General features: G+C 39.6%; 1 protein-coding gene and 1 long non-coding RNA gene across 4 annotated transcripts in view; both read left to right on the top strand.

Moving 5' to 3' along the window:
• LOC127420295 (zinc finger protein 501-like) overlaps positions 1 to 22,203 on the top strand; it is a 379,903-nt gene that overhangs the window by 41,866 nt on the left and 315,834 nt on the right. Inside the window, exon 3 of one of the 3 annotated variants that reach the window (XR_007893788.1) lies at positions 11,774 to 11,830. Coding sequence is in view for 1 of the 3 variants with exons in the window: in XM_051662472.1 (XP_051518432.1) it covers positions 12,001 to 12,103 (103 nt within the window). In the remaining 2 variants the exon portion in view is untranslated. Of the gene's footprint in view, positions 1 to 11,773; positions 12,104 to 22,203 lie in introns of those variants that run through there. The other 2 variants (XM_051662472.1, XM_051662478.1) reach the window with 2 other exon arrangements.
• LOC127420343 (uncharacterized) lies at positions 11,000 to 11,675 on the top strand. Its single transcript, XR_007893794.1, has 3 exons — positions 11,000 to 11,047; positions 11,305 to 11,459; positions 11,563 to 11,675. It is a non-coding gene; the product is annotated as an uncharacterized LOC127420343 (long non-coding RNA).

Below are 22,203 nucleotides of genomic sequence, written 5' to 3'. Positions count from 1 at the left end.
ATTATGCTAGCTAGATTATGTTTACAAATGAAATAAATTCAGTATTCTTGATAACATGATACCTCAGCTTGAGTTTCCCCCTTGCTTGCAAAATGGGCGGGGTGTGTGATGTTGGCACCAGGGTGGCGTATTAAGGGCAGGTTTTAGGGCAGTGCGGTGGGGCTATTGGCCTGATGGTGGGAAGGCAGATAGATTTTGGTCTCGTGGCTCAAGGTCCGAGGCTATTGTCCCTGGCTGACCAATGGATTGCCCTGGCTCGCACAGGCCTGATAGTGGAAAAGGGCTAATGACTATAATCATAAAATTCAGTTATCAGCCAGAATTTGTGGTATAAATATGAACATTTTGCACAGCAAAAATCACAAATACTAGAAGTTTGGTGTGTTCTGTCATTAAATTAGGGTTCTTTTTTCTTGAATTGATTTTTGTCAATTTACTGTATTCATTATAGAGCTGATAGAAGTGAAAGAGGAAAGTCAAGAGCTGAATGAAGTGGAGGAGAAACTTCAGAAACCTCATGATTTGACAGCTGAAGAAAAATCTTTGAGTGGCTCAAAGACGAAGACGAATTTCTCACCAAAAAAGCCTCAAAGAGCAGCCAAGAAATCTCTGACCTGCACTCAGTGTGGAAAGAGTTTTGCTCAGTCACACAACCTGAAAATACACGAGAGAATTCACACTGGAGAGAAACCATACAAGTGCTCACACTGTGGAAAGACTTTCACTTTCTCACAACACCTGAAAAAACACGAGAGAATCCATACTGGAGAGAAACCTTACAAGTGCTCACACTGTGAAAAGAGTTTTGCTCAGTCATACGACCTGAAAACACACGAGAGAATCCATACTGGAGAAAAACCGTACAAGTGTGCACACTGTGGAAAGAGTTTCACTCTTCTACACAACCTAAAAACACATGAGAGAATCCATACTGGAGACAAACCTTACAAGTGCTCACACTGTGGAAAAAGTTTCACTAAGTCAGACTGCTTGAAAAAACACGAGAGAATCCATACTGGAGAGAAACCTTACAAGTGCTCATACTGTGGAAAGAGTTTCTCTCTGTCACACAACCTGAAAACACACGAGAGAATTCATAATGGAGAGCAACTATACATCTGCTCTTCATGTGGGGAAAGTTTCAGCTCAGCAAGTCATGTAGTTCATATAAAAAGTTGTTGCCCAAAGTAATCACAGAGAGGTGTTCATCTTGAGGTACGATGCTTCAAGTAAATAGTTGAAAATTCAGATTAACTTCCGTACAATCTCTTGATGCGTCAGCCTTGAAAGTGCCTGGTTTTCAAATAATAATTCAAGAGCCGATAATAAAAATAGAACAGAGTAATAAGTGCTTGAGGTTTTTCAGTAACACCAGCAATTAAACATAACGTCACAATACAAAAACAAAGTAATCTAATGCAAAATAATACTAAACATTCCTGGGCTATTCGGTCACTTTTGACCGATTTCATTATATATATATATATATAATATATATATATATATTTTTTATAAAAATGGTTTCCTCAGACGGAGTGGATCAAGACTTTATGACCTTGTTCACCATCCAGACAAAACACTCACATTTTTAGGTTGGAGAAAAAAATTTATTCCAGATTAATCTGGAAGTATCAAATCCCTGAACACTGCACATTTCTGTTGTGGAAACTAATTTACTTTAAGTTATTGAATTTTTTATATTTAAAATAAGTTACTCTTAACAAAATGCATTCCATGTCTTCTCTTTGTAACACCATGGTCAGGTTTGACCATAAAAATACATTAATGTCACATCATTGCAAAAACGGACACTTCCAAGTAAAAATAAAAAATGCTTTGACAAATAATAGTTACAAATTTTGTCTAAATATATATCCAAATGCATAATTTGTTAAAATCTAATTAAATTAAGTTATAACAGGTTATCAGGCTACACAGTTTTTGCAGCCATTTACTGGTTATTATGATATGATTTTCAAGTCATGGAATTTTTCACCAGATGTCAGAGATCTGCCCCGTATACACATTCTTGTATTTACATGTTTAAAATTAAAGAAGTTTAGGTTTTTACTGAAGTGAAGTTAATCTAAATTAGCTCAATTGCATATGCTAATGAATGATGTAATTGAGAAATGTACAGGTAAATAAGATCTAAATAGCATTAAATTCCAGAAGAAGTGTATAATTTATTGTAATTACTTGAGGGAAGAAGAAATGTTACCATAAAAAAAAAAAAATAATAAGTTTTACACCTGTGCTGTTTCTGGTCAAAAATGACCGCGAATAGCCAAGGTGTTGACCTTTATTGAACAGTATAGAAGGGTTCAATTATTGACATAGTATTAAGAGTATTTCTGTATAATAACACAATAATGATTGAGTCGTAGCATTCAGATTTTGACAGCAGACCTGAAAATAAAATTATGCTTACAGCTAAAGTTTGCTTTTCTCTTTTTCCTGTCAAAATTGTTGTTTGATTAGTATTAATGGTAGGCCTATAACAAACATCAGCAGGTCTATTAGGCTGCATTTTCACATCGCACAGTTCAAATAATTTGAGATGTAAGATTTTTGTCCTGTCTGCTTACACTCACGTACGGCTGTGTTTACATTAATATCAAGTCAAGACGCCGCAGATTTGTCGCATCTGGTAAGACTCTCGTAATACAATGATGGATGTGTGTTAACATTTAGCATTGCATCAAGAGAGGCTTTTGACCAAGAAGCACATTTGACTGTTTGCGTGTGCTGCATACACCACAAGGCTCGAGCGCTCAATATGGCATTTGGCACATTTGCTAACTTTAAGTCACAGGTGTTTTTGCAAAACTTAAGGCACATTGCCATAAACCTTGCTCATATTCTCAAAACCACATTTAGCCCTTTTACAGCCTTCTATGTTGTAACTAACTTTAAACATCAGACTAATCAAAAATAGGCTGTAAAAGCATACTGTCAATTGTACACAATGTACGTTGAAGTGTGGAAAGACGAATAAGACAAAATTAAAGTTTTTATTTTTTTAATCATGTTTTAATAGTGTAGAAACCACGCAACTTCTGATCTCAGAGTGCATCTGAGGCTGAGACAAATGTTAGGGGAGAATTTTAGTTCCAGTAATACTTAAAGATTTACTTTACATAAAGGAAAACTTCAAAGATGTAACTTTATAGTGTATTATTTCCCAATGTTTTATCAAAGAATGGGCCCATACGTAGAATGGACCTCTATTCACCTTGTCTAAAGGAACGGTGTTGTGAGTCTTGTGGTCTGTTGAGTGCAGAACGTGTTTGGAAACAGACCTCTAATATTACAAAATAGTTCAGAGAAATAACACATATTTCCATCACTTACCTGTGAGTGAATATCGCAACTTAGTGATCTCATAGTGAAAACGTGACTCTATATACATTTTTGCAAAACTTGTTATACGTGTCTCAAGGTACAGTTCCCTGCAGATTCGAGGTGAAGTGAACACTAGAGTGTTTAAATAACTTTCACTCAAATCATGACTTCAATGGCTATGTTATCAACACACTTTTACTCTTAACACATCTTTTGAAAAAGTATACATTATAACACTTGTATTACAGAGCCTCCTATATATATACACTAATTCCAAAATTATTAGCTTCCGTGTCTTCATGACGATTTGTGGTATTCTTCTGGTTACCTCGAATAACAATGCGGTGGTAATGCGGCTACAATGCGCTGTGAAGTTGCACCTCGGGTGTGCATTATTTTTCAATAATTCAATGGGCTGGAATCAATTATTGACGAGTGAATATTGATAGAATTTTCATTTATTAATTTTACTTGAATAATACAGTGTTAAACAGAATTAGCTCCTGGCATTATTAAAGAATAATTCACCCAAAAATTATAATTCTCTCATCATTTACTCACCCTCATGCCATCTCAAACTCTGATGACTTTCTTTGCAGAACACAAATGAAGATATCTGAATGGAGATATGATGTCTGATTCGCCATACAATGCAAGAGAATGGTGACCAAAGTCCTCAGCGATCATTGACGCATATGCATGCTGCGTCCCAATTCGTCTACTTATACTATGCCCTTAACGTGTGCACTGTTTTTGTGATAGAATAGTGTCTACTTTTTAGTGTGTATCAAAACAGTGTGCAAGTATTGTGACATACTGTCACGTCATTAAATCGCGCCTTCGGTCAAAAGACCCTTCAGTCACATCGTACACCGACCTGTCAATCATCCCGTTACAGTTATCATGACCCGCACATTCCTCATTTAATTTTTTACCATCATTCATTCATTATTATTAATTGCATTTCATTTGCGATACCCTACAATGCTTCATACCGTACTGGAGTAGAAATGGCGTGTCGTTGAAGATCTGTCGGGGGGGTGTTTTGTGTGGAGAGCCGCTGATATTTTGATATAATGATGCACATTGTAAAGTGTAGTTAATGCAAAACAAACTTGTCTCTTCCTATTGTTATCTCTATTCAATGTGTGATGTCCACAATGTGTTGTAGATGAAATATAACACTGATAACAGAACTGTATTTCAATTCTTTATCAACTAAAAACAAGTTAGATTATCTATTTAACTTGAATATTATACCAAGTTGGAAAGACAACACTTGAATGACATTGTGCTGAATCATTATATATTTTTTTCTTTGGCAGTGTTACATACTGTTGACATCATTACAACAGTACCTTGAAAGAGAATCTGACCTCATCTATATTTCATTTTCAGTGATACAATAAATGACAAAAATAAAATGAGAACAAACAATTGTGTTAATTTGGTTCATTTTCTGTTTGTGATGTTCCCCTTTTTAAATCTATATGGTGTGCTGAGACCTTAAAGATTATTTTTTGATAATCTTAAGAACACACAAGAGCATCCACAATACAGTAGATGGACATAAAAGTATGCATGATGACAAAATTATGATTATTAAACATCCATACGCTTTTCTGATCAATGTAAATGGAGCTGCTTGATCGTTCGCAATTTAATGAGCCGACCAGCGTCTTTATCCGACAGCGAGAACAAAGTAGTTTCTCTTCACAGTTTCAACGAAACTTGCGTAACGTTTAATGTTGTTTTATGTGTAAAAACATGATGAAGAGATGATGCACCATCAGTCATGTTTGTAGTTTTTCCAAGTATAACAGTTGTATTCTGAAGCGAACGGTCAAACTCCTCTTCCGTCGAGCAAGGGATTGTGGGCAATATAAGCCGAAAGCGTGTTCACGGATCCACACTTCGGAGATTTACTGGAAATAGCAGACCATCCGGGCAACTTTGGGACACTCCTTTCCCCATACTATAATTTGGGACTCCCTAATTCTAATCTGGGGTACTGTTAGGGCGGATAAGGTCAGGTTTGAGATGCAGGGTCAGAGAGCTAGATGGTGCTAGGAAGTGTAACTGGGCTTGAAATCATGATCGCCAAGGAAACTGCTGATGTCAAGGTTTTATAGTGAAAAAAGAGTTACATTTTGGTCTGTTTTCACCCAAAGTCGATTGGATCAATTCAAAACACATGGATTAAACCACTGGAGTTATATGGATTACCTTTATGCCAGTGGCGTGTGGTGGACTTTTGAAATGAGGCGGCATCTCAGAGTCAAGTGAAACCCATACAGAAATTTAATATTTATTTTTCCATGCTGGAAAAAGTATGTGAACCCTTGTATTTAATAACTGGTAAAACCTCCTTGAGCAGAAATAATCCACCAGATGATTCCTGTAGCTGTTGATCAGCCTTGTATATCTCTGAGGAGGGATTTTACACCGTTCATCCTAACAAATTTGTTTCAGTATAATAATATTTGTTTGATTTCTTGCATGAACAGCACTCTTCAGGTCATGCTGCAACATCTCAATTGAGTTTACGTCTGGACTCTGACTTGGCCATTCCAAAACACACATTTTCTTCCTCTTTATCCATTCTGTTGTTGATTTGCTTGTGTTTTTGGCCATTGTCTTGTTGAATCACCTAAATGTTAGATGACGGACTGCTACCCTGACATTCTCCTGTAAAATCCCTTGACACAATTTTGAATTCATAGTTCCCTCAGTGATTGCAAGCTGTCCAGGCCCTGATGTAGCAAAGCAGTCCCAAACTATGATGCACCTCCACCATGCTTCACAGTTGGGATGAGGTTTTGGTGTTGATGTGCAGGGCCTTTTTTTCCTCCAAATATAGTGTTGTGTGTTTCTGCCAAAAAGTTCAATTTTGTTCCATCTGTTCACAGAACTTTATTCCAGAAGCTTTGTTGAGCATCAAGGTAGTCTTTTGCAATCTTGAGATTGCAGAAATGTGTATTTTGGAGAGCAGTGGTTTCCTCTGTGGTGTTCTCCTATGAACACCATTCTTGTTCATTGTTTTTCTAATAGTTGACACATGAACAGAGATATTAGCAAGTTCAAGCGATTTCTGCATATCTTTTGCTGTTACTTTTGGGTTCTTTTTCCCTTCAGAACTGCACATTCTGCTCTTGGGGTGAACTGTGCAGGATGCTCACCCCTAAGCAAACAAGTAATAGAGTTGGGTTTCCTCCATTTGTAGACCATTTGTCGTACTGTGGATTGGTGAACATCCAGGTCTTTGTAGCTTTTGCAGCTTCACATATCTCTACAATACTTCTAAGGTCCTCTGACATTTGATCAGGGCGTGGTTCACAGACTTCTTTAGAAATTCAGACTCTGTCAGTTCCCAGACTGTACTGTTTTTATACAGCAGGGCACCTCTAAAGTCCACACCTACAATCTCAGGTTTTGTAGAAGTCGGAAGCCCAGAGGTTGACTTACTTTTTAAATATTGCTAAAAAAAAAAAAAAAAAAAAATAAAAAAATTTATATACTTTATCGACAAGAACAAGTGCAATTATATGTCTGTCATTAATTTAAGCAGATAGTATTTATCTATTTTTATGAATAATTAATGCAGAAATGCAGGTAATTCAAAAGTGTTCACGTACTTTTCACTGTATTTTATAAACAAATTAATCTCCATTGTGATTGGATCAGTCAATGTGAGCCCACATTGAACATTTTTCATAACAAATCTATTCCTAATACAAGAAAAACAATGTGTTTTACAGGGTTTCTTTTAGCCCCTGCAACAGGGGGGCTTTTTACCCCAAATACTATCCTTTCACTTATTGGACGTTTGATTGAATCACCTTGAACAAAACTGAAAATGATAAATAATTATTTTGTCTAAAGATAAATGTGATAATTTCAGGGATTCTTATTAGCTACACTCTAAAAAAAAAAAAATTGTCCTTGAAAGGTTCTTTACCGACATTAATAGTTCTATTTAGAACCATACTTTCCTGCAGAATCCTTTTGTGCAGAAATGGTTCTTTGGCTTACAGCACTGGATTCCTGGCAGCTGAACAGACCAATTTCACAGACTCAACACTCTCCACAGGTAAACTTTATTTTTTGAATATGTCGCTAAAACAATATTCAAACATTAGTTTGGCAGGATAGGAGGATTTGGTTATTTCTCTTTAGCTTCACTTGCAATTTTTGAAAGTGAAAGTTTACAGTTTATCGTAAATGTGCTGTTTGGGGCACGCATTTTATCAAGAGGTTGACCAAATTTGAAGTCATGATTGGTAGCACATTTATAACACTTTTGGTTACTGCTATGGCTATAGTATAACGGTTCATGTTGGGGAGATATTAGTAACTGTATTCAACTACAGTTACAATTTAAATAGTTGATAATTAGAATACAGTTACATTAAAAAAGTATTTTGATTACTAATTAGATTACTTTTCATTTTATTTTCATTTAATATTTTGTCTAATTAGTTGGAAAAGCATACCCGTATAAATGATGCGATAAAAAGAGCATTTGAAAAGCAGTGAAACACTTTCATAAGATGTGTTCCATTCATACGAGCAGACAGAGAAGTATGTTTGAAGTTTGGAGCAACAGAAATAGCATAAAGCTAAATGACAATGACAATTTACACAAGGTTTATTTCTTAGCTAAAATTCTAGCTATTTTATGCAGGCATGATCATATTTTTTTAATCAAGAAAATCCACTTTAGATAATTATTTTTTCTCTAATAAGACCTTTGGTATTAAGGTGAATCTTATTCTTGAAGATAATTTTTGTATTAATTTTCTGTAAAAATATCAATAAATCCTTAAAACAAGATCAGTTTGCTTTATTTTGTTTTAGAAACAACACTGCATAAGATATTTAAGCTTTGTTCAGAGAATGCATTTTTTAACGTGTATTTTGTCTTACTGTACTGGCAGATTTGTTATAGTCAAAACAAGTGAAAAAAATCTACAAGTGCTTAAGTAATGCAATGTATTTAGATTACGTTACTCACCTTGAGTAATCTAACAGAATTACAACTTAACATGTGTAAGTATTTGTATGAACATAAAAAGATTCAACAACTAAGACATAAATGAACAAGTTTCACAGACATGTGACTAACAGAAATGGAATAGTGTGTCCCTGAACAAAGGGGGGGTCAAAATCAAAAGTAACAGTCAGTATCTGGTGTCACCAGCTGCATTAAGTACTGCAGTGCATCTCCTCCTCATGGACTGCACCAGATTTGCCAGTTCTTGCTGTGAGATGTTACCCCACTCTTCCACCAAGGCACTTGCAAGTTCCTGGACATTTCTGGGGGGAATGGCCCTAGCCCTCACCCTCCAATCCAACAGGTCCCAGACATGCTCAATGGGATTGAGATCCGGGGTCTTCGCTGGCCATGGCGGAACACTGACATTCCTGTCTTGCAGGAAATCACGCACAGAATGAGCAGTATGGCTGGTGGCATTGTCATGCTGGAGGGTCATGTCAGGATGAGCCTGCAGGAAGGATACCACATGAGGGAGGAGGATGTCTTCCCTGTAACGCACAGCGTTGAGATTGCCTGCAATGACCACAAGCTCAGTCCGGTGATGCTGTGACACACCGCCCCAGACCATGATGGACCCTCCACCTCCAAATCGATCCTGCTCCAGAGTACAGGCCTCGGTATAACGCTCATTCATTCGACAATAAATGTAAGTCCGACCATCACCCCTGGTGAGACAAAACTGCGACTAGTCAGTGCAGAGCACTTTTTGCCAGTCCTGTCTGGTCCAGCGAAGGTGGATTTGTGCTCATAAGCGACGCTGTTGCTAGATTCACCCTGAAAATGACCATAACATTACACAGAAAAGCCTACGTTAGCATTAGAGCCACAACTTACCTTGACGTGCTGCTGCAAATTGAAGCTGAGATTTTAATCTTTAAATATCAGCTTGTCTGGGTGTTAAATTAAGGCACTGTATGACAAAACTATTCTTTTTTCACTGTGCAGAGCGCAGAAAGTGTTTCACTTTAAAGAGCACGATGCTGCAGCAGTGATGGACTCGGCTTGAGTGACAGTCTATGACAGCGCACGCAGCTGTGTGAACTTGTGCCCATTCATTAATCTCTCAATAAATTACACATTAACTAAAATTAAACCCAGTAATGTAATGAAAGGAATGCCACCAATTGTAAAGAATTAAAAGTAAAAAATTTCATTAGAAATTTACTTTAGTGAGAGTAAAAAGTACCCACTTTTAAACCTACTCAAAGTAAAAAAAATTCCAAAAAGTTACTCAAGTAAATGTAACAGAGTAAATGTAGTGCATTACTACCCACCTCTGCATCCCACCCGCGAAGTGCCTTACCTCATGCGACCCCGTGGCCTCATGCGAGGACTCTCTATTTTGGATTCTAGTCCTCGATCACTGCTCCACCCTCTGGCAGATGACAGCCGCTCCTCCCTGGGCGGACCGGAACCAGTCCTCCAACCCCTGGCGGGTAGAACGCCCCTCCGCGTTTTGGCGGCCAGTAGGGAACTCCTCCACCCTGGCAGCGGCTCCACTGCTCCAGGCGGCCGGCAGCGAACCCCTCCTCCCCTCGCGGATGGCTGCCATTCCTCCACGACCAGGCGGCCAATAGTAAACTCCTCTGTCCCCTGGCGGATGGCCCCGTGGTGGCGAGGACTCCATGACAGCACATCCCTACTCCTTTCCGGGCTTCAGCACCAATGTAACAAGGTTAAGGATGGGAAAGGAGACGGTGGGAACCGGCTGAACAGTCAAAATAATATTTAATTTCAACAAAAAGAGACACCACACAAATACACACATGGCAGCTGCATGTGGCTCTCTCTCTCGAACTGCCGCGATCCGCTGCACTTATCCCTGTCCTCGACTGATTAGCCCGATTGGGGGCCGGGCATGCATAGTCACGACCCGGCCCCGCCCTCCTCCTCGTCACACACTTCAAATCTCTCTGGTGTATCTGGGAGGTTTTGTTTAATGTCTCCACATGTCTCACTTGTTTTCCATCATCAGACAGGATTAGATCAGGATGAGCTGTATCAGGATCCAGAGTCACATCCACTGAGAGAGATCAGAGAATATCAGTCACTTCAGAATAAAAACATGTTGATATATGTTATAATAAATACAAAATAATGAAACTGTAGTGCAGTAAGTCAGCTGTCAGAATATAAATGTAAAGTATTGTAAGTGTGAATAAGAGAACAGTGAAGATCACACACTGTACCTGCATACTGCTGCATCCTCCTCAATACTGTCAACACAAATCACAATAAAACATGATCAGTTGTTCATCAGAATATTCCAGGATAAATGATACTGAAACTCTATGGACAGAGTCATGCTGATGATGATTAACACAAAGTCGTTTTGATGAATTCCTGGTTATGAGATACTGATGTAATTCATTTTATTGAAGGTTGCTCCATGTAAACCGAGCTTTATAGATAGTGAACCTGAATGCAAAGTCTCCTTAAAATGCTCCAGGACAAAGAATTATAAAATTATCTCAGAGTATAGAATTTAAGTACTTTGAACAGATAGTGAATAATGAAAAGATCATGAATAAATAAATAGTATTTAGTTTTTTTTTTTACACTTGTCCAGTTGGTGGCGGTGTCGCAATCACGGAGTCGCTCGTGAACCTCAGAAGAAGAAAACTCAAAGATTGAGTGTTCAGTTCGGTACGTGTTCAATGTGTTTTACATCATGAGAGTTCAGTGAAGGTGCTTATATGGCAAATAATGTCTGTTATAGACTAATATCAGACGATATTCCTGCTATCAAGAACATGAAACCAAACACAAAGCACACATTTATATTCATACATCTCAGAAACAGATATTTTGTTTAACAGAGCTGTTCTTGTATATGATCATATAATAATATTTTTGAGTTTGATGAATGTCAGTCCATTATAATGATGTTGATTTGTGTTCAGATGTTCATCATGAGAGAAAAGGTGGATGTGATCTGCTGTAAATCAGTAGGAACTGATCTGTCCATGCTGGATATTGATGATTTCATCACAGAAATCTCTCAGCTGAAGAAAGAGGTGACGTCACTGAAGACAAAGCTGATGGAGAGAGAGGACAGGTTACAGGTTAAACATTCATTTCATCCTTAAAGTTGAGATTGTAAGCTTTCAAATGATGTGATATGATGAACGGTACAGATGTGATTGTGTTGTGTTTGTCAGGAGCTGGAAAAGGTTTCCTGTCAATCTTCAGTGTGTGTGACTGATGGGACCTCCACAGAATGTCAGGATTCAGTGTGGAGCGGCAGAGATCAGTCCACACCACAGCGACTGCTGGACAAACTCTCTGAACAGAGATCCAGAGACACACAGGACTCACAGCTCACTTTACTCTGTTCTTCTGATGGTAATCGGGGTGATCAAACCTCCACAGAGTCTCTGACTTCTGTCTGTAACACTGGAGAACAGCAGATGCTGCAGATACCAGTGAAGAATGAAGTGGAGCAGGAGGAGATAAAAGAAGAGGAACAACAGAGTAATGATGATGATTATCAAACCTCCACAGAGTCTCTGGCTTCTGTCTGTAACGCTGGAGAACAGCAGATGCTGCAGATACCAGTGAAGATGTGTTCAGTAAAGCTGCTGGACTGCAGGAACCTGATGAAGATGAGAGGAGAAACCACAGCAGAGGAACAACAGAGTGATGAAGATGAAACCACAGTAGAGGAACAACAGAGTGATGAAGATGATTTTCTTCCTAAAGGTACGTTTCTTTCTGTAATGTTTTACACTTTTATAAGAACACCAGAGAAGTCACTGACAGCATCTATGGATGGCAGTCGCTCTGACTGATTGAGTCTTGGGTCGTGGGCAGCCCTAGTTTAGTTTTTGTCAAAAAAAAAAAAAAAAAAAAGGGGGTCAAAAATATTAGGAGCAATTGCAGATATCAATCTATTTTTGGTCTTCATCTTACAATAATGAACAAACGCAATCAGTTTTAACTAATTTCACACAAATTATTATATTGATCTATTACATAATGAATACATGATTCAAACATTCACAGTGTAGGTTAGAAAAGGTATGTGGACCCCTAAGTTAATGCCGTCAACAAAAGCTAATTAGAGTCAGGAGTTGGCAAACCTGGCATCCAATTAATGAAACGAGATTGGAGGGGTAAGTTAGAGCTACTTTGACTTATAATAAGAACTCAATATTTTGAGTTTGCTATTAACAAGAAGCATTTGCTGAAGTGAACCATGCCTCGCAAAAAAGAGTTCTCAGAAGACCTATAATAAAGAATTGTTGCTTTGCATAAAAAGGATGATACAAAGTTATCTCGAAGAGCTTTGATATTCATCTGTCCACAGTTAGACAAATTGTCTATAAATGGAGATGATTTAGTACTGTGGGTACTCTCCCTAGAAGTGGCTGTCCAGTTAAGATTACTCAAAGGGCACACCACAAAATGCTCAATGAGGTAAAAAAGAAACATAGAGTGACAGCTAAAGACATAAAGGTATCACTGGAACTGGTTAACATCTCTGTTCATGAGTCTACTATACGGAAAACATTAAACAGGCATGGTGTCTATGGCAAGACACCACGATGGAAGCCGCTGCTTTCCAACAAAAACATTGCTGCATGCCTGAAGTTTGCCAAAGACCACCTTGACACTCCACAACACTGCTGGAAAAATGTTTTGTGGACTGATGAAACTAAGGTTGAATTTTTTGGGGAAGAAAATGCAGCAAAACAGATTGCGTAAAAAAGGGCACCGCATACCAACGTGAAAACATCATCCTAATTGTGAAGTGTGCTGGAGGGAGCATTATGATTTGGGACTGCTTGCTGCTTTTGGGCCTGGACCGCCTGCCATCATTGAGGGAAAAATTGATTCCCAAGTTTATCAAGATATTCTAGAGGATAATGTCAGGGTGGCTGTGCGACAGCTAAAGCTCAATGCTTTTTATAAATGTATACTTAAATGTTGTTAATTCCAAAGGGTTGACATACTTTTTCTTGCCACCTTACCACATCTACAGATGCAGAATATTTGCATGAATGAACAGAGGCAGAACTATATGGCTTTATAATAGGTTCACAAGTGCACAACACCCCTTTTTGAGCGTGCACACGCACTCTTTAAGCGAGAGCAGGGAGATTTCAGTGCGTGTCAAGTTTTGAAAATCCTTGTGCGAGCAGAGGGATTCGCGCTCGCTCAACCGGTACATGGATGCACTCTCGCATGACATACATGTGCTCTCAACATTTAACTATATTATAACCCCATAGAGCTAGAGGACTGTGGTCTTTTAAGGCCCAGGTATACTTCGTTTTTGCGCGTACTGGATCGGCTCATGACCGCGTTGCCTTTGTGAGTATACTCTTCTGACTGCGAGCGAATACAAACGCGTTTGATGCATGCCAACTATAACTTACGTGATACTCTTTTAGTACAGTTAATAGCAGACGCATGCTTTAGTGATGCGCACAGCCGAGGACCGCGTGCGCGGGTCAAGCAAATCTAGGCGGCACACTTTCAAGCAGCGCAGGTTGTGCCAATTACTACAGATTGTTCAGAACCAGTTCCATTCTTTACAAAATAACGGAATCGGATGATCTTCTTGAATTTCGGTTCCGTTAACGGTTCCCATGTGTGAATTTTTCACCGATGCATCTGGATCACTGGACTAAAATACTCAAGTGTTTCCAGCACCGCATTTGACAGCAGCGCTGCCGTCTACTGGCTTAAAAGTGTAAAACACACAAACAAATTACTCTTATGAGCCAGCTCTGTTGAATATACAGAGCGAAACAAACAGCTCTTCCGGTATGGTCCAATTCCCGAAGGAACGATTTAGATGAGCCGGTTCTTTTGAATCTACAGAGCGAAACATACAGCACTTCAGGTCTAGTCCAGTATAGTATTAATCTTACTCTGATGTGCAATTTATGAATGTCCAACTCGAAATCAAATAAGAACTGTTGAAGTCTTACAAGCTTGAAGTCCTCATTTGACAACAGAACACAGTCTAAACTGTCTCTGGAACCGTTACTGTTATGTCATGTGACTTTAGGCCTGTGAGACTTTAATCAAGCAGTGCATTTGCTAACTGGTTGTTCATATGACAATTTTAAATTAAAAATATACGAGTTTTTAAGGAATTGATATATTTTTCTAAAAAAAAAAAAAAATTAATGAATGAATGAAATATGCCATCACATTTCATGTTTGTTTAGATACACTCCAGATATAGTCTAGTTAGGAATAATTATTGGATTGGAGGTATGTCTCTAAAAAGTCAGCAAACACACCTTTTACAAGAATTGTATTACATTTATTTCTGATTTGTTATATCTGCTCTGTAGAAATCTTAAATGATCTTATCATTTGGCAACAGACTGCAGAAGACAGTAAATCCAATAAGAATTGCATTTCTCATTTTCAAATAATTCTTCCTCAAAAGTACTAAATTAACTACTGGAATCGTTACTGGAATCCTTAAGAGGAATCGGAACTGGAATTGTTAAATTCCTAACGATTCCCATCCCTACTGATTACACAATTTGCGTCTCTCATACTGTGGGTGGAGTGTATGTATATGTGTGTATATGTATATATGTATGTATATATGTGTGTGTTTGTGTGTGTGTGTGTGTGTGTGTATATATATATATGTATATGTATATATATATATATATATATATATATATATATATATATATGTATATGTATACCTATGTGTGTGTGTGTGTGTGTGTGTGTATATATATATATATATATATATATATATATATATATACACACACACATACTTGATTGGACTCAAGATGGCGCCGAGTATGGCTGCTGCGTTGCGAGCTCCGACACAACATAGCAATGGTTTGTTTGTTTTGTTTACAATTCTAATGTTTTTTGTCTTGGATGTTGTCTGCCTTATTGTCTACGACAAACAAACACTTTTGGACATTGGTTCAGCGATCTCACACCGTAAACCGGACTTCACATTCCTCAATGCCGACCCGCTGTTTACAAACACGCAAGCGGAGCCCTTTGTCTGGGCAGCACGGCCGCGGAAACGCAGGAGGAAAAGGGGAAACAGAGCTGGCGTTCTCATCAGAGTAAGACGCTGCGCAAATCGACCCCCGCTACCCACTATTCTACTGGCAAATGTTCAGTCTCTGGATAACAAGCTCTGCGAGCTGAAAGCGCGGATCTCTTTCCAACGAAAGACGAGGGACTGCTGCATTATCTGCCTTACGGAAACTTGGATGTCTGCGGAGATTCCAGACTCAGCCATTGAACCCGCGGGGTTCTCCATGCTCCGAGCGGACAGAGCGAAAGACCTCTCAGGTAAAACTAGAGGAGGTGGTGTATGTTTTATGATCAACAAATCCTGGTGTGATCAGAGGAACGTACATTCCATCAAGTCTTTCTGTTCTCCTGATCTGGAATTTCTTATGCTTCTGTGTCGACCATTCTGGCTACCGAGGGAATTCACAGCGGTCATTATCACTGCTGTGTACATCCCACCACAAGCCGACACAGACCGGGCACTCAAGGAACTGTATGGGAGTATAAGTGAGCAGGAAACCGCGCACCCTGAGGCCGTGTTCATTGTGACCGGGGACTTTAATAAAGCCAGTTTAAAATCAGTCGCACCAAAATATCACCAGCACATTAGTTTCAACACATGAGGGGACCAGGTTTTGGATCATTGCTACTCTCCGTTCCGGGATGGCTACAAATCCCTCCCCCGCCCACCATTTGGCAAATCGGACCACTCTTCCATTCTGCTTCTGCCCGCTTACAGGCAGAAATTGAAACAGGAAGCACCCACCCTCAGAACGATCCAGTGCTGGTCGGACCAATCAGACTCTGTGCTACAGGACTGTTTTGATCACACGGACTGGGAGATGTTCCGGTCCGCCTCTGATGACGACATCGAGCTTTACGCTGATAGCGTAATGTGTTTCATCAGAACGTGCGTAGAGGAAGTGATTCCGACCAGAACTGTGCCAATCTATTCGAATCAGAAGCCGTGGATCAATAGCGATGTTCGCGCGGCACTTAATGTGCGGACCTCCGCTTTTAATTCCGGGAACGCGGAGGAGCATAAACAAGCCAGTTATGCCCTCCGAAAAACAATCAAAAGAGCAAAACGCCAGTACAGGAGCAAGATTGAAGGACAGTTTAACACCACCAACTCTAGAAGCATGTGGCAGGGAATTAACATCATCACGGACTTTAAAGGGAATAAAAACTCCGCCATGAACACCGCTGCCTCTCTACCGGATGAGCTAAATACTTTTTATGCTCGTTTCGAGGGAAATAACACCGCCCTCGCGGAGAGAGCTCTCACGGCCGAAGCTACAGAGGTTAGTTCACTCTCCGTCTCTGTAGCGGATGTAACCCGATCCTTACGACGGGTGAATATCCGCAAAGCCGCGGGTCCAGGCGGCATTCCGGGCCGCGTCATCAGAGCGTGCGCGAACCAGCTGGCTGGTGTTTTTACGGACATTTTCAACCTTTCCCTCTCTTTGTCTGTAGTCCCCACATGCTTTAAAACATCCACCATTGTGCCTGTTCCAAAACAATCGAAAATAACTTGTTTAAATGACTGGCGTCCTGTTGCTCTGACCCCCATCATCAGCAAATGTTTTGAGAGACTAATCAGAGATTACATCTGCTCTGTATTACCACTCAATCTTGACCCGCTGCAGTTTGCTTACCGCAACAACCGCTCCACTGATGATGCCATTGCATCTATAATACACACTGCTCTCTCCCACCTGGAAAAAAAGAACACTTATGTGAGAATGTTGTTTGTAGACTACAGCTCAGCATTCAACACCATAGTGCCCTCCAAGCTAGATGAGAAACTCCGGGCTCTGGGCTTAAACAGCTCGCTGTGCAGCTGGATCCTGGACTTCCTGTCAAGCAGACGCCAGGTGGTTAGAATAGGCAGCAACATCTCCTCATCACTGACCCTCAACACTGGAGCCCCGCAGGGCTGTGTTCTCAGCCCACTACTGTATTCCCTGTACACACATGACTGTGTGGCAACACATAACTCCAATGCCATCATTAAGTTTGCTGATGACACGACGGTGGTAGGTCTGATCACTGACAATGATGAAACAGCCTACAGAGAGGAGGTGCACACTCTGACACACTGGTGTCAGGAGCACAACCTCTCCCTCAACGTCAGTAAGACAAAGGAGCTTGTGGTGGACTTCAGAAGAAAAGACAGAGAACACAGTCCAATCACCATCAATGGAGCACCAGTGGAGAGAGTCAGCAGCTTCAAGTTCCTGGGTGTCCACATCACTGAGGAACTCACATGGTCCGTCCACACTGAAGTCGTTGTGAAGAAGGCTCATCAGCGCCTCTTCTTCCTGAGACGGCTGAGGAAGTTTGGAATGAACCGCCACATCCTCACACGGTTCTACACCTGCACTGTGGAGAGCATCCTGACTGGCTGTATCTCCGCCTGGTACGGCAATAGCACCGCCCACAACCGCAAAGCACTGCAAAGGGTGGTGCGAACTGCCAGACACATCATCGGAGGTGAGCTTCCCTCCCTCCAGGAAATATATACAAGGCGGTGTGTGAAAAAAGCTCGGAGGATCATCAGAGACTCCAGCCACCCGAGCCATGGGCTGTTCTCACTGCTACCATCAGGTAGGCGGTATCGCAGCATCAGGACCCGCACCAGCCGACTCCATGATAGCTTCTTCCCCCAAGCAATCAGACTTCTGAACTCTTGATCTCCCACCATCCTAATACACCAGCACTGCACTTTATTACTCTTTTATCTCACACCGGACTGTCATAAATTATATTACTGTTATTATATTATGTCTCTCTTAACAACTGACTATCAACCGACAGCCTGAATGTCAATACAGTACAATACTGTACATTCTATATATATATATATATATATATATATATATATAATATACATACTTTTTTTTATATATATTTTACATTTTATTGAATAATGTGTATCTATATAGTATCTATATAGTAAAAAACAAAAAAACAAAAACAGCATATTGTATACTGTACAGTGTATGTTATTATTTGTATATTGTTGAGTGTAATTATGTGTATAACAGATGTTTAAATTGTGTTGTGTTAATTTGATGTTTTAAGTTGTGTAATTATGTATAACAGATGTTTAAATTGTGTTGTGTTAATTTGATGTTTTAAGTTGAGTGTAATTATGTATAACAGATGTTTAAATTGTGTTGTGTTAATTTGATGTTTTAAGTTGAGTTTAATTATGTATAACAGATGTTTAAATTGCGTTGTGTTAATTTGATGTTATTGTAAATTGGTATATGTCTCATCACTGTCACGACTGCTATGTTGATCGGAACTGCACCCAAGAATTTCACACACCATTGCACTTGTGTATATGGCTGTGTGACAATAAAGTGATTTTATTTGACATACACACACACACAAATATATATACATATATATATATATATATATATATATATATATATATATATATATATATATATATATATAGATATAGATATATAGATATAGATATATATACACATACACTATATTGCCAAAAGTATTCGCTCATCTGCCTTTAGACGCATATGAACTTAAGTGACATCCCATTCTTAATCCATAGGGTTCAATATGACGTCGGCCCACCCTTTGCAGCTATAACAGCTTCAACTCTTCTGGGAAGGCTTTCCACAAGGTTTAGGAGTGTGTTTATGGGAATTTTTGACCATTCTTCCAGAAGCGCATTTGTGAGGTCAGACACTGAAGTTGGACGAGAAGGCCTGGCTCGCAGTCTTCGCTCTAATTCATCCCAAAGGTGCTCTATCGGGTTGAGGTCAGGACTCTGTGCAGGCCAGTCAAGTTCTTTCACACCAAACTCGCTCATCCATGTCTTTATGGACCTTGCTTTGTGCACTGGTGCGCAGTCATGTTGGAACAGGAAGGGGCCATCCCCAAACTGTTCCCACAAAGTTGGGAGCATGGAATTGTCCAAAATCTCTTGGTATGCTGAAGCATTCAGAGTTCCTTTCACTGGAACTAAGGGGCCAAGCCCAGCTCCTGAAAAACAACCCCACACCATAATCCCCCCTCCACCAAACTTCACAATTGGCACAATGCAGTCAGACAAGTACCGTTCTCCTGGCAACTGCCAAACCCAGACTCGTCCATCAGATTGCCAGATGAAGAAGCGTGATTCGTCACTCCAGAGAACGCGTCTCCACTGCTCTAGAGTCCAGTGGCGGCGTGCTTTACACCACTGCATCCGACGCTTTGCATTGCACTTGGTGATGTATGGCTTGGATGCAGCTGCTTGGCCATGGAAACCCATTCCATGAAGCTCTCTACGCACTGTTCTTGAGCTAATCTGAAGGCCACATGAACTTTGGAGGTCTGTAGCGATTGACTCTGCAGAAAGTTGCCGACCTCTGCGCACTATGCGCCTCAGCATCCGCTGACCCCGCTCTGTCATTTTACGTGGCCTACCACTTCGTGGCTGAGTTGCTGTCATTCCAAATCGCTTCCACTTTGTTATAATACCACTGACAGTTGACTGTGGAATATTTAGTAACGAGGAAATTTCATGACTGGACTTGTTGCACAGGTGGCATCCTATCACAGTACCACGCTGGAATTCACTGAGCTCCTGAGAGCGGCCCATTCTTTCACAAATGTTTGTAGAAGCAGTCTGCATGCCTAGGTGCTTCATTTTATACACCTGTGGCCATGGAAGTGATTGGAACACCTGAATTCAATTATTTGGATGGGTGAGCGAATACTTTTGGCAATATAGTGTATATGTGGCATATATATATATATATATATATATATATATATATATATATATATATATATATATATGTATATATGTGTATACACACACACATACATATACATACACGTATACATATATATACACACACACATATATATATATATATATATATATATGTATACACACACACACACACACATAAACATATATATATATATATATATATATATATATATATACACACATATACATATACATATACAGGTGCATCTCAATAAATTAGAATGTCGTGGAAAAGTTCATTTATTTCAGTAATTCAACTCAAACTGTGAAACTCGTGTATTAAATAAATTCAATGCACACAGACTGAAGTAGTTTAAGTCTTTGGTTCTTTTAATTGTGATGATTTTGGCTCACATTTAACAAAAACCCACCAATTCACTATCTCAAAAAATTAGAATATTTTGACATGCCAATCAGCTAATCAACTCAAAACACCTGCAAAGGTTTCCTGAGCCTTCAAAATGGTCTCTCAGTTTGGTTCACTAGGCTACAAAATCATGGGGAAGACTGCTGATCTGACAGTTGTCCAGAAGACAATCATTGACACCCTTCACAAGGAGGGTAAGCCACAAACATTCATTGCCAAAGAAGCTGGCTGTTCACAGAGTGCTGTATCCAAGCATGTTAACAGAAAGTTGAGTGGAAGGAAAAAGTGTGGAAGAAAAAGATGCACAACCAACCGAGAGAACCGCAGCCTTATGATTGTCCAGCAAAATCGATTCAAGAATTTGGGTGAACTTCACAAGGAATGGACTGAGGCTGGGGTCAAGGCATCAAGAGCCACCACACACAGACATGTCAAGGAATTTGGCTACAGTTGTCGTATTCCTCTTGTTAAGCCACTCCTGAACCACAGACAATGTCAGAGGCGTCTTACCTGGGCTAAGGAGAAGAAGAACTGGACTGTTGCCCAGTGTTCCAAAGTCCTCTTTTCAGATGAGAGCAAGTTTTGTATTTCATTTGGAAACCAAGGTCCTAGAGTCTGGAGGAAGGGTGGAGAAGCTCATAGCCCAAGTTGCTTGAAGTCCAGTGTTAAGTTTCCACAGTCTGTGATGATTTGGGGTGCAATGTCATCTGCTGGTGTTGGTCCATTGTGTTTTTGAAACCAAAGTCACTGCACCCGTTTACCAAGAAATTTTGGAGCACTTCATGCTTCCTTCTGCTGACCAGCTTTTTAAAGATGCTGATTTCATTTTCCAGCAGGATTTGGCACCTGCCCACACTGCCAAAAGCACCAAAAGTTGGTTAAATGACCATGGTGTTGGTGTGCTTGACTGGCCAGCAAACTCACCAGACCTGAACCCCATAGAGAATCTATGGGGTATTGTCAAGAGGAAAATGAGAAACAAGAGACCAAAAAATGCAGATGAGCTGAAGGCCACTGTCAAAGAAACCTGGGCTTCCATACCACCTCAGCAGTGCCACAAACTGATCACCTCTGTGCCACGCCGAATTGAGGCAGTAATTAAAGCAAAAGGAACCCCTACCAAGTATTGAGTGCATATACAGTAAATTAACATACTTTCCAGAAGGCCAACAATTCACTAAAAATGTTTTTTTTATTGGTCTTATGATGTATTCTAATTTTTTGAGATAGTGAATTGGTGGGTTTTTGTTAAATGTGAGCCAAAATCATCACAATTAAAAGAACCAAAGACTTAAACTACTTCAGTCTGTGTGCATTGAATTTATTTAATACACGAGTTTCACAATTTGAGTTGAATTACTGAAATAAATGAACTTTTCCACGACATTCTAATTTATTGAGATGCACCTGTATATATATATGTATGTGTTTGTGTGTATACATATATATATATATATATACAGGTGCATCTCAATAAATTAGAATGTCGTGGAAAAGTTCATTTATTTTAGTAATTCAGCTCAAATTGTGAAACTCGTGTATTAAATAAATTCAATGCACACAGACTGAAGTAGTTCAAGTCTTTGGTTCTTTTAATTGTGATGATTTTGGCTCACATTT

This window comes from Myxocyprinus asiaticus, chromosome 29 (assembly GCF_019703515.2).
Source record: "Myxocyprinus asiaticus isolate MX2 ecotype Aquarium Trade chromosome 29, UBuf_Myxa_2, whole genome shotgun sequence".
NCBI classification, from domain to species: Eukaryota; Metazoa; Chordata; class Actinopteri; order Cypriniformes; family Catostomidae; genus Myxocyprinus; species Myxocyprinus asiaticus.
Note: the sequence above shows the minus strand (reverse complement) of the source record. Positions and strands in the feature narration are given on the sequence as shown.